The 12,230-nt window shown below is 38.1% G+C and overlaps 1 protein-coding gene across 1 annotated transcript in view; it reads left to right on the forward strand.

Annotated features, from left to right (window-relative positions):
* The window catches only part of nell2b (neural EGFL like 2b), a 67,867-nt gene extending 57,469 nt beyond the window's left edge, over positions 1-10,398 (forward strand). Inside the window, exons 19-20 of the mRNA XM_060890011.1 lie at positions 7,310-7,537; positions 9,529-10,398. Of these exons, the coding sequence (XP_060745994.1) occupies positions 7,310-7,537; positions 9,529-9,570 (270 nt within the window). The 3' untranslated portion in view covers positions 9,571-10,398. The remainder of the gene's footprint in view (positions 1-7,309; positions 7,538-9,528) is intronic.
* Positions 10,399-12,230: the final 1,832 nt, after the last annotated feature.

The raw sequence follows: 12,230 nt of genomic DNA on the forward strand, positions 1-12,230 counted from the left end.
TTTATACACCAAAGACGCATCACGTTCATTTTAGATGCCTAAATTAGTTACTACAGCAAACCCACATCATAAAATAGCTACAAGGCAGAGGCTGTGATTGAGAAACTAGGGTTCGAGTGTGTATCATGTTGAAGGCTATTTATCCCATTTCTTTTGTTGTTGTTTTTTTATTTCCTGTATAGACCCACAATGTTAATTATCATCTCATCCATTCTCTAAGGAAAACACCCCTCTAATACATCTCCATTAGTCTCCATCTGTCAGCATTCATACATTAACTGCACTGCCTCGCTGCTTCTCTGCTCATTTCAGACACTAATTAAAGCATTAAAATGCATGAACATCGTTGCATGTATAAGGATTCTGCTGCATGTAAATGACTGTCCATTAACATGCAAATTACAAACAAGCCCCAACATTTGCTGTTGTTGGATTTCTACAGTAAATACATGTGTAAGTTTGACAGAATACATGCACATCACTGCTTTAAATGTAAAGCAAGGTGAGGCTTTGTGTTATCCGCATTACAGAGAATCTACTTTCACCAAGGTTTTACAGTTTATTTACTGGCCAAAAAAAAGGGGGTGTGATGAATAAAATGGAAAAGAAGAACAGTTTTTTTTATTTATTTCTAGTTAGTAGAATCTGTTGAAATGAGGTAGGAATTGATAAATGATAGTGGTGTATCAGTCTGATACTATGCTCCTTTACTCACAGGCTTAAATTAATGCTGATATACTAACCCTCAATATCCAGTGATGCTGTGTGATGTAAGCCTAGTGTACCCGGTGCTTAATACTCAGTAGGAAAGGTGTCATGGTTTTCTTCTATGTTGAGGAATGTGACTGGATGGATCTCTGCTTCAAAACACACACAAACACACACACACACACACATACACACACACACACACACACACACACACACACACACACACACTGTAATTGCATTTAATTGTAAATAAATAGCAAGGATAGGATAGCTAGAGCTCTAGAATATTTACATACACTCTGATTTATTTTATTCTTCTATTATTTTCATAGTTCCTATGAATGGGATTTATTCATTCTTGCTCCTCTTACTTGTGCTGCTATTTCAACTTATAGGGAACTTACTGTATAAGACATCATCTCTCATCACATCTCATTAGTTTCTAATTCTGGTATTCAGATTGTTAGCAACAAGTACTATAAACATGTACTCAGTCTAAAAAAAGCAGACCATGCTGATGCTGTTAGATCACTAGTTAAAGTGAAATAGTTTGATTACAAAGAAAAACAACTAAAATAGTGATGTTTCTAAAGCAGTGTACCTTAAGTCTTAGCAATATATGTATAACATGGATGGATGGATGGATGGATGGATAATTGGATGGGTGGATGGATGGGTGCATGGATGGATAAATGGATGGATGGATGAATGGTGGATGATGATGGATGAATGGATGGATTGATGGATGGTGAAGGATGGATGGATGCATGGATGGTCGATGATTGATGGATGGATGGATGGATGGTTGGATGGATGATGATGAATGGACGGATGGTGAAGGATGGATGGATGCATGGATGGTCGATGATGATTGATGGATGGATGGATGGTTGGATGGATGATGATGGATGGATAATTGGATGGGTGGATGGATGGGTACATGGATGGATAAATGGATGGATGGATAAATGGATGGATGGATGGATGGATGGATGGATGGTGGATGATGATGGATGAATGGATGGATTGATGGATGGTGAAGGATGGATGGATGCATGGATGGTCAATGATGATTGATGGATGGATGCATGGATGGATAATTGGATGGGTGGATGGATGGGTGCATGGATGGTTGGATGGATGGATAAATGGATGGATGGATGGATGGATGGTGGATGATGATGGATGAATGGATGGATTGATGGATGGTGAAGGATGGATGGATGCATGGATGGTGGATGATGATCGATGGATGGATGCATGAATGGATGGATGGTGATGGATGGATGGATGGATGGATGGATGTGCATTATTGATCTCCAAGGCAACAGATATTGAAGTACTAGACAAAGGTACAACATTCAGCATACATCAACATTTAGTACAGTGTGAAAAGGCATCAGTAATTGTGTGCACAATTACAGGCAGAAATGTCCAGGTTGCAGAAGAACAGCATCAGAAAAAAAATTTAAATAAAGATGCAAAACTGAAGCAATGCAATATTGTGCCAGATCCTGAATAGCGATTAGACTTCTGAGCCTTCATTATGATTGTTTTTTTCCCCTGTACAATGAGATTATGAATTTCCATTCTGAAAATTGATATAAAATTACGTTATGCAGTTCCATTATTTATGGAGTGTTTAAATCCAATTGAGCTTATTTGAAAAGTATCAGGTCTAGATATTTCTACCCTAAGGCTACATCTGTTATGCAGTTATGATATGAAAAAATATGCTGAAACTGCTAAGGTGTATTGAACCACAAATACAAAGATATTGCATGATATTTGCATAACAGTTGTGTTTTCTATATGAATGGTTGAATAAATATTAAGATTAAATAGAAAATCAAGCCCTCCAAAATGCACAGAACATAAATATCAGGATTTGTCATCTTGTCATTGCGATTTGTATTTGATATCACTGATTCCCACCCAGCAGCTACCTCTCCATATCATATGACAGCTAGCAAAGGAAAGAAGAACCAATCAGGTGCTTCATCCTTTTTTATTTATTTATTTATTTATTTTTTAATACTAAAGAATACTTTTCGGTTGCAGTATTTGACCTTGTAATTACACTATAGTCTATAATTCAATTTGACTTGTATAGAGCTTTTAACAATGAACATTGTCACAAAGCAACTTTTTTTTAGAACTATCTAAAATCACGATATATACGTTTATAAATCTGTTCCTACTATAGAACATTAAGTAGGTTTCTCAGTAAACTAGTAAATAGATAACTATTTAAGGTTTAGTTATTTAAAAAAATAAATTGCCTAGCTTTAAGGAAAGGTGTGATAAGATGGTATCTGGTGTCTGAAATGTATATTGAGATAGTAGCAACTGTATAGAATTCTACTGAACAGATGTGATAGACTATACAGCACTAGGTTATGATTCAGTAGGGACTGTAGACTTTAATTAGACTAGGTTTAGGTTTTAGTCTAGGTTTATTCGTTTTTAATATAGAAGAGCAAGCTTCACATGTTTCGGTGTTTTATTGCGTGGAATATACGTTCTTTGATGTGGCTCAGGGGAAAAACGCTGGGCGACGTGTAGAATGTAGATTGATCATATTAATGGCTTTAGCAATCAGTCATCGTAATTAATGTTTAAAGTCTTAAGATGAAAGGAGAATTCTTATCGGCTTCATCCTTTTTTTTTCCTCTCATTAGTTTATGTTGTTGTTATTCTGAACCTCTCTCTCTCTCTCTCTCTCTCCTGGTTAGTGTTTAACTGTCTCTCTCTTTCTCTTTCTCTCTCTCCCTCTCTCTCTCTCTCTCTCTCTCTCTCTCTCTCTCTCTCTCTCTCTCTCTCTCTCTCTCTCTCTCTCTCTCTCTCTCTCTCTCTCTCTCTCTCTCGCTCTTGCTCTCTCTCTCTTGCTCTCTCACTCTCTCTCCTTTTCTTACCCCAGGCTATATTCACCTCCAAATTAGAAACAAGGGGCATGAAATGGATTGATAAATAATTTCATATTTAATAGAATGAAATATGCTTAAAAATCAAGACAAGCTTTATTGCCATTCCTACATCATCACAGCCATGTTTTGTCATTTATTACACATTTCCTGAAGAATCACAGTTCTGATTTTTTACATGGAACAGCAAGTGAGGATAAAGTAAGGATAAAGCAATAACAGTACATGCCTGGCACTTTGGCAGAAATGAATGCAAGTGCAAGGAGGTTTGTGCTTCAAAACGCAGCTTCGGATCTTCCGGATACTGCCACGGCTCCGGCTCAGCCTCGGTCTCCCCTGGGGATTTGTCTTTTTCCCGTTATTCACAAAGCCTCTGTCTCTCAATGCGGGATTGAATCATAAAGTTCAGCTTGCACACAGACAGTAAATCTCTAGAGTTCTATCGATTTGGGCACAGATACAGGTTCCTTTCTTGCTTTAGTTGCTTTCTTTGCTTTTGGTTTCTCATTTCCCAACCAGACTTAATGGTTTCGAGCTTGCCAAGCATTACAGCACCATCTTTCTTTTCAGCTCACAGTATTTTAGTCTCACATATCATCCGTGCACGTTGATTAGAGCTGCGGCAATGCTCTTCGGTTTTAAGTCCTGATTCAATCTTCAATCTTCAATTCACTCATTCCTACATATTCGAATCGTGTAGTTTCTGTTTGAACACTTAATGATTTCTTCCTCATGCTGCATTCTTTTCTTCTGACATGTTCATACATTTTTCATGCTTGGGTTCAGTAAAGAAAAGGACAGCCTTTTAAATACTATTGATGGTGGAAAAAAAAAGATCAGGTTCGAAAGAATCTCTAGGTCCTGTCGATTATTCGATTATTTTATAATCTTTCCCTCTGAAGTACAATAAACATGAAATAAAGAACTTGAAAGAATGCCGGCGGGGAGAGACAAAGAGAAATGAAAGAAGAAAAGTGTCTTGAGAAGTGTGTGAAATAAAAGAGAGAGAAAAAAAAACGCAATGCCAGAAGTGACAGACGAGAGAGAAAAAGAGAGAGAAACAGTTACATCATGTATATTATCACTAGAAACTTTGAGCCAGTCAGTGTTCTGTCTGGAAAGTGAAAAAAAAAAAAAATCAACAAAAAAAAAAAACAGTAGTAACAGAATTAAACACTTTATATTTTTGTCTTTAGGAATATTATTGCATTTTCCCTCACGGACCTACAACATTGAGAGTTTATTTTTTAAAGCTGTAATGATATTTCAGTGAGCATTGTGTTTCAAGAGCACTCTAATAAACCACTGTGTCCAGGCAAACGGATAGAAAGTGCTGTTTAGTAACAGAGCTCAGGAGACTTGATAGCCAAATAAATGTACACATTTTCTGTGCATTAGAAACCTGTACTGTGTGTGTGTGTGTGTGTGTGTGTGTGTGTGTGTGTGTGTGTGTGTGTGTGTGTGTGTGTGTGTACAAATACCGTGAATTCAATATAAAGTGAATCACATTGATTATCTTGTTACTATGGCACCTGTTAAGGGTGGGATAAATTAGACAGCAAGTGAGCAGTCAGATTTCAAAGTCATTATGTTGAAAGCAAGAAAAATGGACAAGAGTAAGAATCTGAGTGAATTTTAATGACAAGAGCATCTTTAAAACAGCAAGACTTTGCAGTGTTGCTGGTATGCAGTCCTCAGTAGGCACTATGGTAAGAGGGCAAGCCAGTGGAGGCAGTGTGATGCTTTAGACAATGTTCTGCTGGGAAACCTTGTGTCCTGACATCGATGTGGTTGTTTACTTTGACACATACCGCCAACGTAAACAGTATTCCTAATCGCAGTGGCGTCTTTCAGCAGGATCATTTATGCTACACTGCAAAATTTGTTCAGGAATGGTTTGAAGAGCACGACAAAGAGTTCCAAAGGTGTTGACCTGGCTTTCAAATTTTCCAGGTCTCAGTTTGACTGAGTATCTGTGGGATACGATGGACAAACCAGTCTGGTCCAATGAGGCTCCACCTCATGACTTACAGGTTTTAAAGCTGCTAATGCCTTGGAGTCTGATACCACCGCACACCTTCAGAGACCTTGTTGAGCCCATGCTTTATGGGTCCCAGCTGTTTGGTGGTGCAAAATTACTGACACAAAATTGGTTTCAGAAACCCTCACTTTTTTACTGCGTGTACATTTTTGTATAGCCTGTATACAATCGTTCAAATATCCAGACAGACATTTAGAGGTGGCAGCAAGATTCATAAATTCATGCAGATTTTAGGTCAGGAACTTCAGATCATGTTTACATCAAACATCGGAATGTGTTCTCAGTGACTTGGTATACAGTATATATTCGTGCCAGACAGGCTGGTTTGAGTATTTCAGAATCTTCTGGGATTTTCATGCACAACAATCTGGAGAGTTTACACAGAACAAGGAGAAAAACAAACAGATAAAATAGGTTGTAATCAGTGTTGGGCAGTAACGCGTTACTGTAACGCAGTTACTTTTGACAGTAACTAATACTGTAACGTGTTACTTTTTAAATAAAGTAACTCTGTTACCGTTACCATACGGTGCGTTTGTCCGTTACTTTTATAAATGAATTAATTTTGGCTGAAGTGTAGCCTACAGACTAATCTGTTTACAGCAGCGACACATTGTAGGATTGGTGGATGCCAACCTGTAAACACGACGACGCCGCACTGTGGGCGTGTTTCTGTTTATTCAAGTATGTGCGGCAGTAATGACGAGTCAAGGCGAGAGCAAGACGAGTTTCTCAAAGTGGAAATAAGCTCATTATTTCTTTAATAAAGTTACTAAAAAGTTACCTTTAACAGTAATTCATTACTTTTTGGTGTAAGTAATCAACAAAGTAATTGAGTTACTTTTTGAATGAACTAGTAACTGTAACTAGTTACTATTTCTTAGTAACTAGCACACAGAGCCGATCGGCCCTATACGCTCACTACGCAAGTTGCGTAGGGCCCCGTAAATTACGCAAGGCCCCGCCTCCCCTGCCTCATTTTACAGCGTGTGTTAATGTTTACTGTGTAGATGACAATATGAAGCGGAGCTATCCATCTGGCCATGAAAAGAGAAAAAAGAAACAAAATGAGAGTGAAATGCGAGAACAGCAATCAGGTAAACTTGTGTTCTCTTCAGGTTTGATGTCAGCAAGAGCAAATAACAGTAAAGTTGATGTGATTCTGTCTCTAGTCTCTATCTGACTAGCTAAATTAGCTGTGCAGTGCTGCCAGTGCATCTCTTGGCCTGTCTGTCACACAACAATTTATTGCGTGAACATTCACGTGAATAAACGCCCAAGGGCATTTATTTATTTATAAACGGATTCTCTATTCTAATTCTATTTAATATATTCCATTCAGTAAAGATTTGTTTATACCTCAATCAATTCTGTATTGTTTTACTCTTTGACCGAGAGATGGAGCAAACTTTTTTAAAAGGAGGGAGGTTTGTAGTGGGAGCAGTGGGGTGTCAAGTGTGAATGAGACGGACATGGCTTGTTGTTGAGCAAGCTCAGAGATGAATGGCCAGACTGGTCCAGGCTGATAAGAAGGCAACTGTAACTTAACACTTGTTACATCTGTGGTAAGCAGAAAAGCATCTCATTCGTGGTGTTAACCTATAGTATGTGTTTATATCTTTCTGTTGCACAGCACGGAGAGGTGGACTGCTGGCCGATGCCCTGTGCTCCATTGACTGACTGCGAATTCGTGGCAGTGCCTGAAGGCGAGTGCTGCCCCCGGTGCATTTCTGACCCATGCCAGGCAGACACGTTGTTAAATGACTTCACCAAAACCTGTGTGGATGAATACGGCATCACGCGCTTAAGCGGCTCGACCTGGAATAAACATGCCACTGAGTGCTCCATCTGCCAGTGCAAGGTAACTTATTATTATAATTCACTACCTCATCTATAGACATTTTATTCATAATTCTTTACCTCTTCTTAAAAATCCAATCACTAATTTCAACTAACAAGAGTGTACTTAGAGTAGAGCCCAGGAGCCTAATATCAAGAGTACTTGAAAGTTGACTAACGTTTGATGTATAGTCAAGATTGCCCTATGGAACTGAAATAAAAAAAGACATTAGGGTTGAAATTAATTCATGAATATGATGCAGATGTAGGAATTGCATCGTTTTATATATGTGTGCCTCTCCTTTTTAAGGGACCAAAAGTTATTAGACAATCGGCTGCTCAGCTGTGATACAGATATGAATCTGAAATCGCATCCTGTGACAGTACCTGCTGCATCTAATTCAGTATTTACTGCTTCTTTGACGTGCTGCTTTTCACCTACTGCATAATAGTAGGGATTTCTTGACTCAGTACAAGTTCCCTCTTATAAGGATAAAAGGGCTTGATTTCAAGTGCAGCTTTTACTTTCTGAATCTTTCAACATGAAGTCCAAAAAGCTGTCACTGACTGTGAAGCGAGCCATGATTAGGCTGAAAAATCCAAACAAAACCATCAAAGTGATAGAAAAAAGATTTATTGATGCTGTGACTACTGAGAAAAGCAGCAGGATGAACTCTGAATTGTATAAGGCTATATGATCTGCTTCAGATTCATCCGTATGCTTCAGAACGCAGTGGACAGCGATTTCCACTACAGATGACAGTGATATACTTTCAAAAGTAACCCAAGACTTTTGGAAAGCAAAACAACTGCAAAGTTCTGCAGTGTCTGAGTCACGTGTCCTGAATTCAACTGACACAATGCCTCAAAAACAAGCAGGAAATGAAGACAGCTTCGGTAAAACCCTAGCAGAGCATCATCAGGAAAGAAACCCAGTGTCTAGTGATGTCTGTCTGCTCCAGACTTCTGCTGGTCACTGACAGCAAAACCGCTGACATTTAGAACCTGCACCATTCCCCCATTTTAGATGGAAATTAAAGCTGCCATGTCTGGCATTCATTCTTTTATGTTCATTATTATTTTAGTGTAATTAATAAATAATGTAATTCTAACTTCAATATATTTTAGCAAATAAAAACACATTTGTCATTGTACAACTATTTATGGTCCTGGTTGTATATAATAATAGAAAAATCTATTAATATATAAATAAATATATCTTATTCCCCCTTATGTTGAAGGTCATATAGTTGATCCAAGTGCTCAGTCACATAAGCTTCTAACATCGATGCAATGGATGACATTTTTTAGTCTTCTGAATCTCCTTGATAGCCAACGTTACCATGGCGACCGAGAACAACCAGTAAGGCAAAAACCTAATGTAAAAATGAAACTGTTCTTCAAACATCACTCTCAATAATATCATTATTTGCAGGCAGGGTTTATGAGAAAAACATGCAAATTCTCACTCTTTATTGGAGACCCTGAGTAAATCAGAGCTTTTGAGCTCTTTTTTAACATTCTGTATGTGTTACACACCTGACAACTACAAAGAGATTCAAGGTTTACAAAGAGAAAAGCAAGGTTTAGTCACAAAGCCGATTTAAAAAAAATGAAAAAATAAAAGATTTGAAATGAAGAGCATGTAATTGTCAGTCTATTTATTACAAGCCCAAGCTATAAGTTTTAGAAATGCAGCAAGCTGACCCAAGTCTGTGAAAGGACAGAGTTATGAAACCATATTAAACGGTGAAGGGGTCTCAGGTCTCTAGAGTCAAAAGCAAATTGATCCTTTTATTGAGACTGCCTCGGCATTTACAGTCCTACACACGCCTACATGTTCACATAGCAAAGACACCAAGATATTTTAGAGGACATGATAATGCTGTAACTGTCAAGTTTTCTGTACTGATCTTTTCTGTTTGACTTCTTTGCTCTCTCTCTCTCTCTCTCTCTCTCTCTCTCTCTCTCTCTCTCTCTCTCTCTTTTCTTTTCTTTTCTTTTCCCCAACAGAATGGCCATGTCTGTTGCTCTGTGGATCCTTTGTGCCTCTAGTGCCATTCAAAAGGCAACTGTCTATCTCACTGCCCTTTTCTCGTTTTCTGTCCCCATCATTTCTTTGTCTCTCTACTCCTTGCTTCCTCTATATCTCCTTCATTCTGCTGCATTTATGTACACCTTTATATATTTTTTTTAATCTCTTACATGTACTGCATCAAATAGTCATTGTGGCCAAAATGCTTGTTTTTTTTTTATTTATTTTTTTTTTTTTTTTACTTTTCAAAAAAGGTTGCGATAAAACTCTTGTTTCTTGTATGTTTTGCGGAAATCTACTTACATTGGTGAAACTGCAAGCCCAGGATCCTTATTTTAAGCACACGCCAGTGAAAACACTTATGTAATTACTTTCTATGAGAGCTGTGCTCACGTTCCACACACATCAGTGGAAGAGGGCTTTGGCTCAATGTGTGTTGCGATAACGTCACATCTCGCGTCCTGGCTAAAATCTGCCGAAGATCTGCGGCAGTTTTGAAAAATGTAAAAAATTCCTGTGATCGCAAAATCATGAAATCCTGGAGGTATCAGAAGAAACCTATCGTGTAAACAGCTTTTGCTTTTGATACTCAAATTGAATTACTTTGACTGCAAGACGCTACCCTGAGATTCTTGATGCATGGAGAAAAAGGCTTTAAGCGTTATGCTCAGAAATCCAGAAGTCTATGCATTCCATTGTAAAATAGCCATTTTCATCACTCCATGAGCATGACTCAATCCAGCATTAGCCATTCTGCAGTAGTGCTAATCTATCCATCAATTTCTACCAGAAAATGAAAGATTTTGGTGTGTTTTCTTGCTTGAGATTTTTCTTTTCTTAAACCTGAAACCTACAAATGTTCTTTTTTTGTTTTATGTTGTATTTTTTTTTTTGTTGTTGAACTGATGTATATTTTATTCTGTGGCTTGGTATTATGTAATAGTGAAATAAAGATTTTCATTGACAGATTAATCGTGATATTCATTCAGTTCGTCATTGAGACACCTCATCACTGAACTCATTATTAACTCAAATTCCCAGAGATGTTAGCCTTGTTATTAAAGGCTTTAGGGCCAATAAAAACTATTCTACCTTTTTATTTCCTGAGGTAAAAACAATTGAAATGGAACCTCGAAGATGCTGTTGATTCCAGTCGGTTAAATAAGGTCTCTGTTCTGCTAATTTCATTCACACAAAACTCATTTAGATAACCATTAAGAAAAGCTGACTCATCTACACAGTAATTAACATATGAACAACTTATAGAAATGAATTACCTTCATTACAAAGGGAAGTGTTCAGGATTTAATAGGGAAATTGCACATATCTGAATTCAGACCTCACATGTGGCTACAGAGCAGAAACTAGATTTATTATTGTTTCTGTCATGAAGGCAAACACTTGGTGGTAGGATGCAATCGTAGGTTGTTTGTTGGAAAGTTACAGAATTAGGAACAGTTCAAATGATTAGAAACACATTCGAAATTAGAGAAAAAGGTGAAACTAGACTTTCCTACAGACGTCAGGCAACATAGCAGGGTTAGAACAGACACATGACAATGAGGATAAGAACAGGATCCAAACAGCATAGAAATGAAGTTAATCTAGAGCTAAAGACAAGCTTGGTAATTGTTATGGACATAAAAGAGAACTTAAAGTACACTTAGAAAAATTAAAAATAGATCATTAAACACAGATGATAATAATCAGAATGATGGTGACTGAGCGTGGGAGTGCAGGGGGCTGCTGGGAGTGAGGGTTTGGCCATGTTTATAGACTGCAGTGAGTCATACTTTGTGGTGTTTGGTCATGACAGTCTCTTGCTTTTTTAGATACATGATATTACATTTAGAAAAAAAAAAGATTACATTTCTCCTGTCCTATTTTTCTATATATCTTCTTTATAAACGTGTTCTGTATAACATAAATGCCATAATGAACTGATCTATCATGCTTTCCCAAATCAGCTAGGGATTGTTGAGTGCTTGTGGATTAATATCTAGTAGTAACAATTCAATAGACTGGATTTGAGCTATTTCTCCACTCGTCTGAGTGGTTTCATCAGTTTCAGTTCAGAATTGTGAAATGTCTTTTATATTTTATGAGAGGTCCAGACACTGCTACTAGAAATTTCAAAATAATAAGAACATCTGACGAGGGGCACGGTGGCTTAGTGGTTAGCACGTTCGCCTCACACCTCCAGGGTGGGGGTTCGATTCCCGCCTCCGCCTTGTGTGTGTGGAGTTTGCATGTTTTCTCCGTGCCTCGGGGGTTTCCTCCGGGTACTTCGGTTTCCTCCCCCGGTCCAAAGACATGCATGGTAGGTTGATTGGCATCTCTGGAAAATTGTCCGTAGTGTGTGATTGCGTGAGTGAATGAGAGTGTGTGTTTGCCCTGCGATGGGTTGGCACTCCGTCCAGGGTGTATCCTGCCTTTGATGCCCGATGACGCCTGAGATAGGCACAGGCTCCCCGTGACCCGAGGTAGTTCGGCTAAGCGGTAGAAAATTAATGAATGAATGAATGAAGAACATTTGACCTCCATTTGTTTAGATTGTTGTGGTGCTTGTTAGATACACATTATAAATCTTTGTTGCTATATCCAAAAAAGCCTCAAGAGGACAACTTATTTTTCGCATGTGGTGAAATGCAAATTGGGCACATATATTAGAGGACTAAGT

The sequence above is a fragment of the Tachysurus vachellii genome, chromosome 16 (genome assembly GCF_030014155.1).
Source record: "Tachysurus vachellii isolate PV-2020 chromosome 16, HZAU_Pvac_v1, whole genome shotgun sequence".
NCBI lineage: Eukaryota > Metazoa > Chordata > Actinopteri > Siluriformes > Bagridae > Tachysurus > Tachysurus vachellii.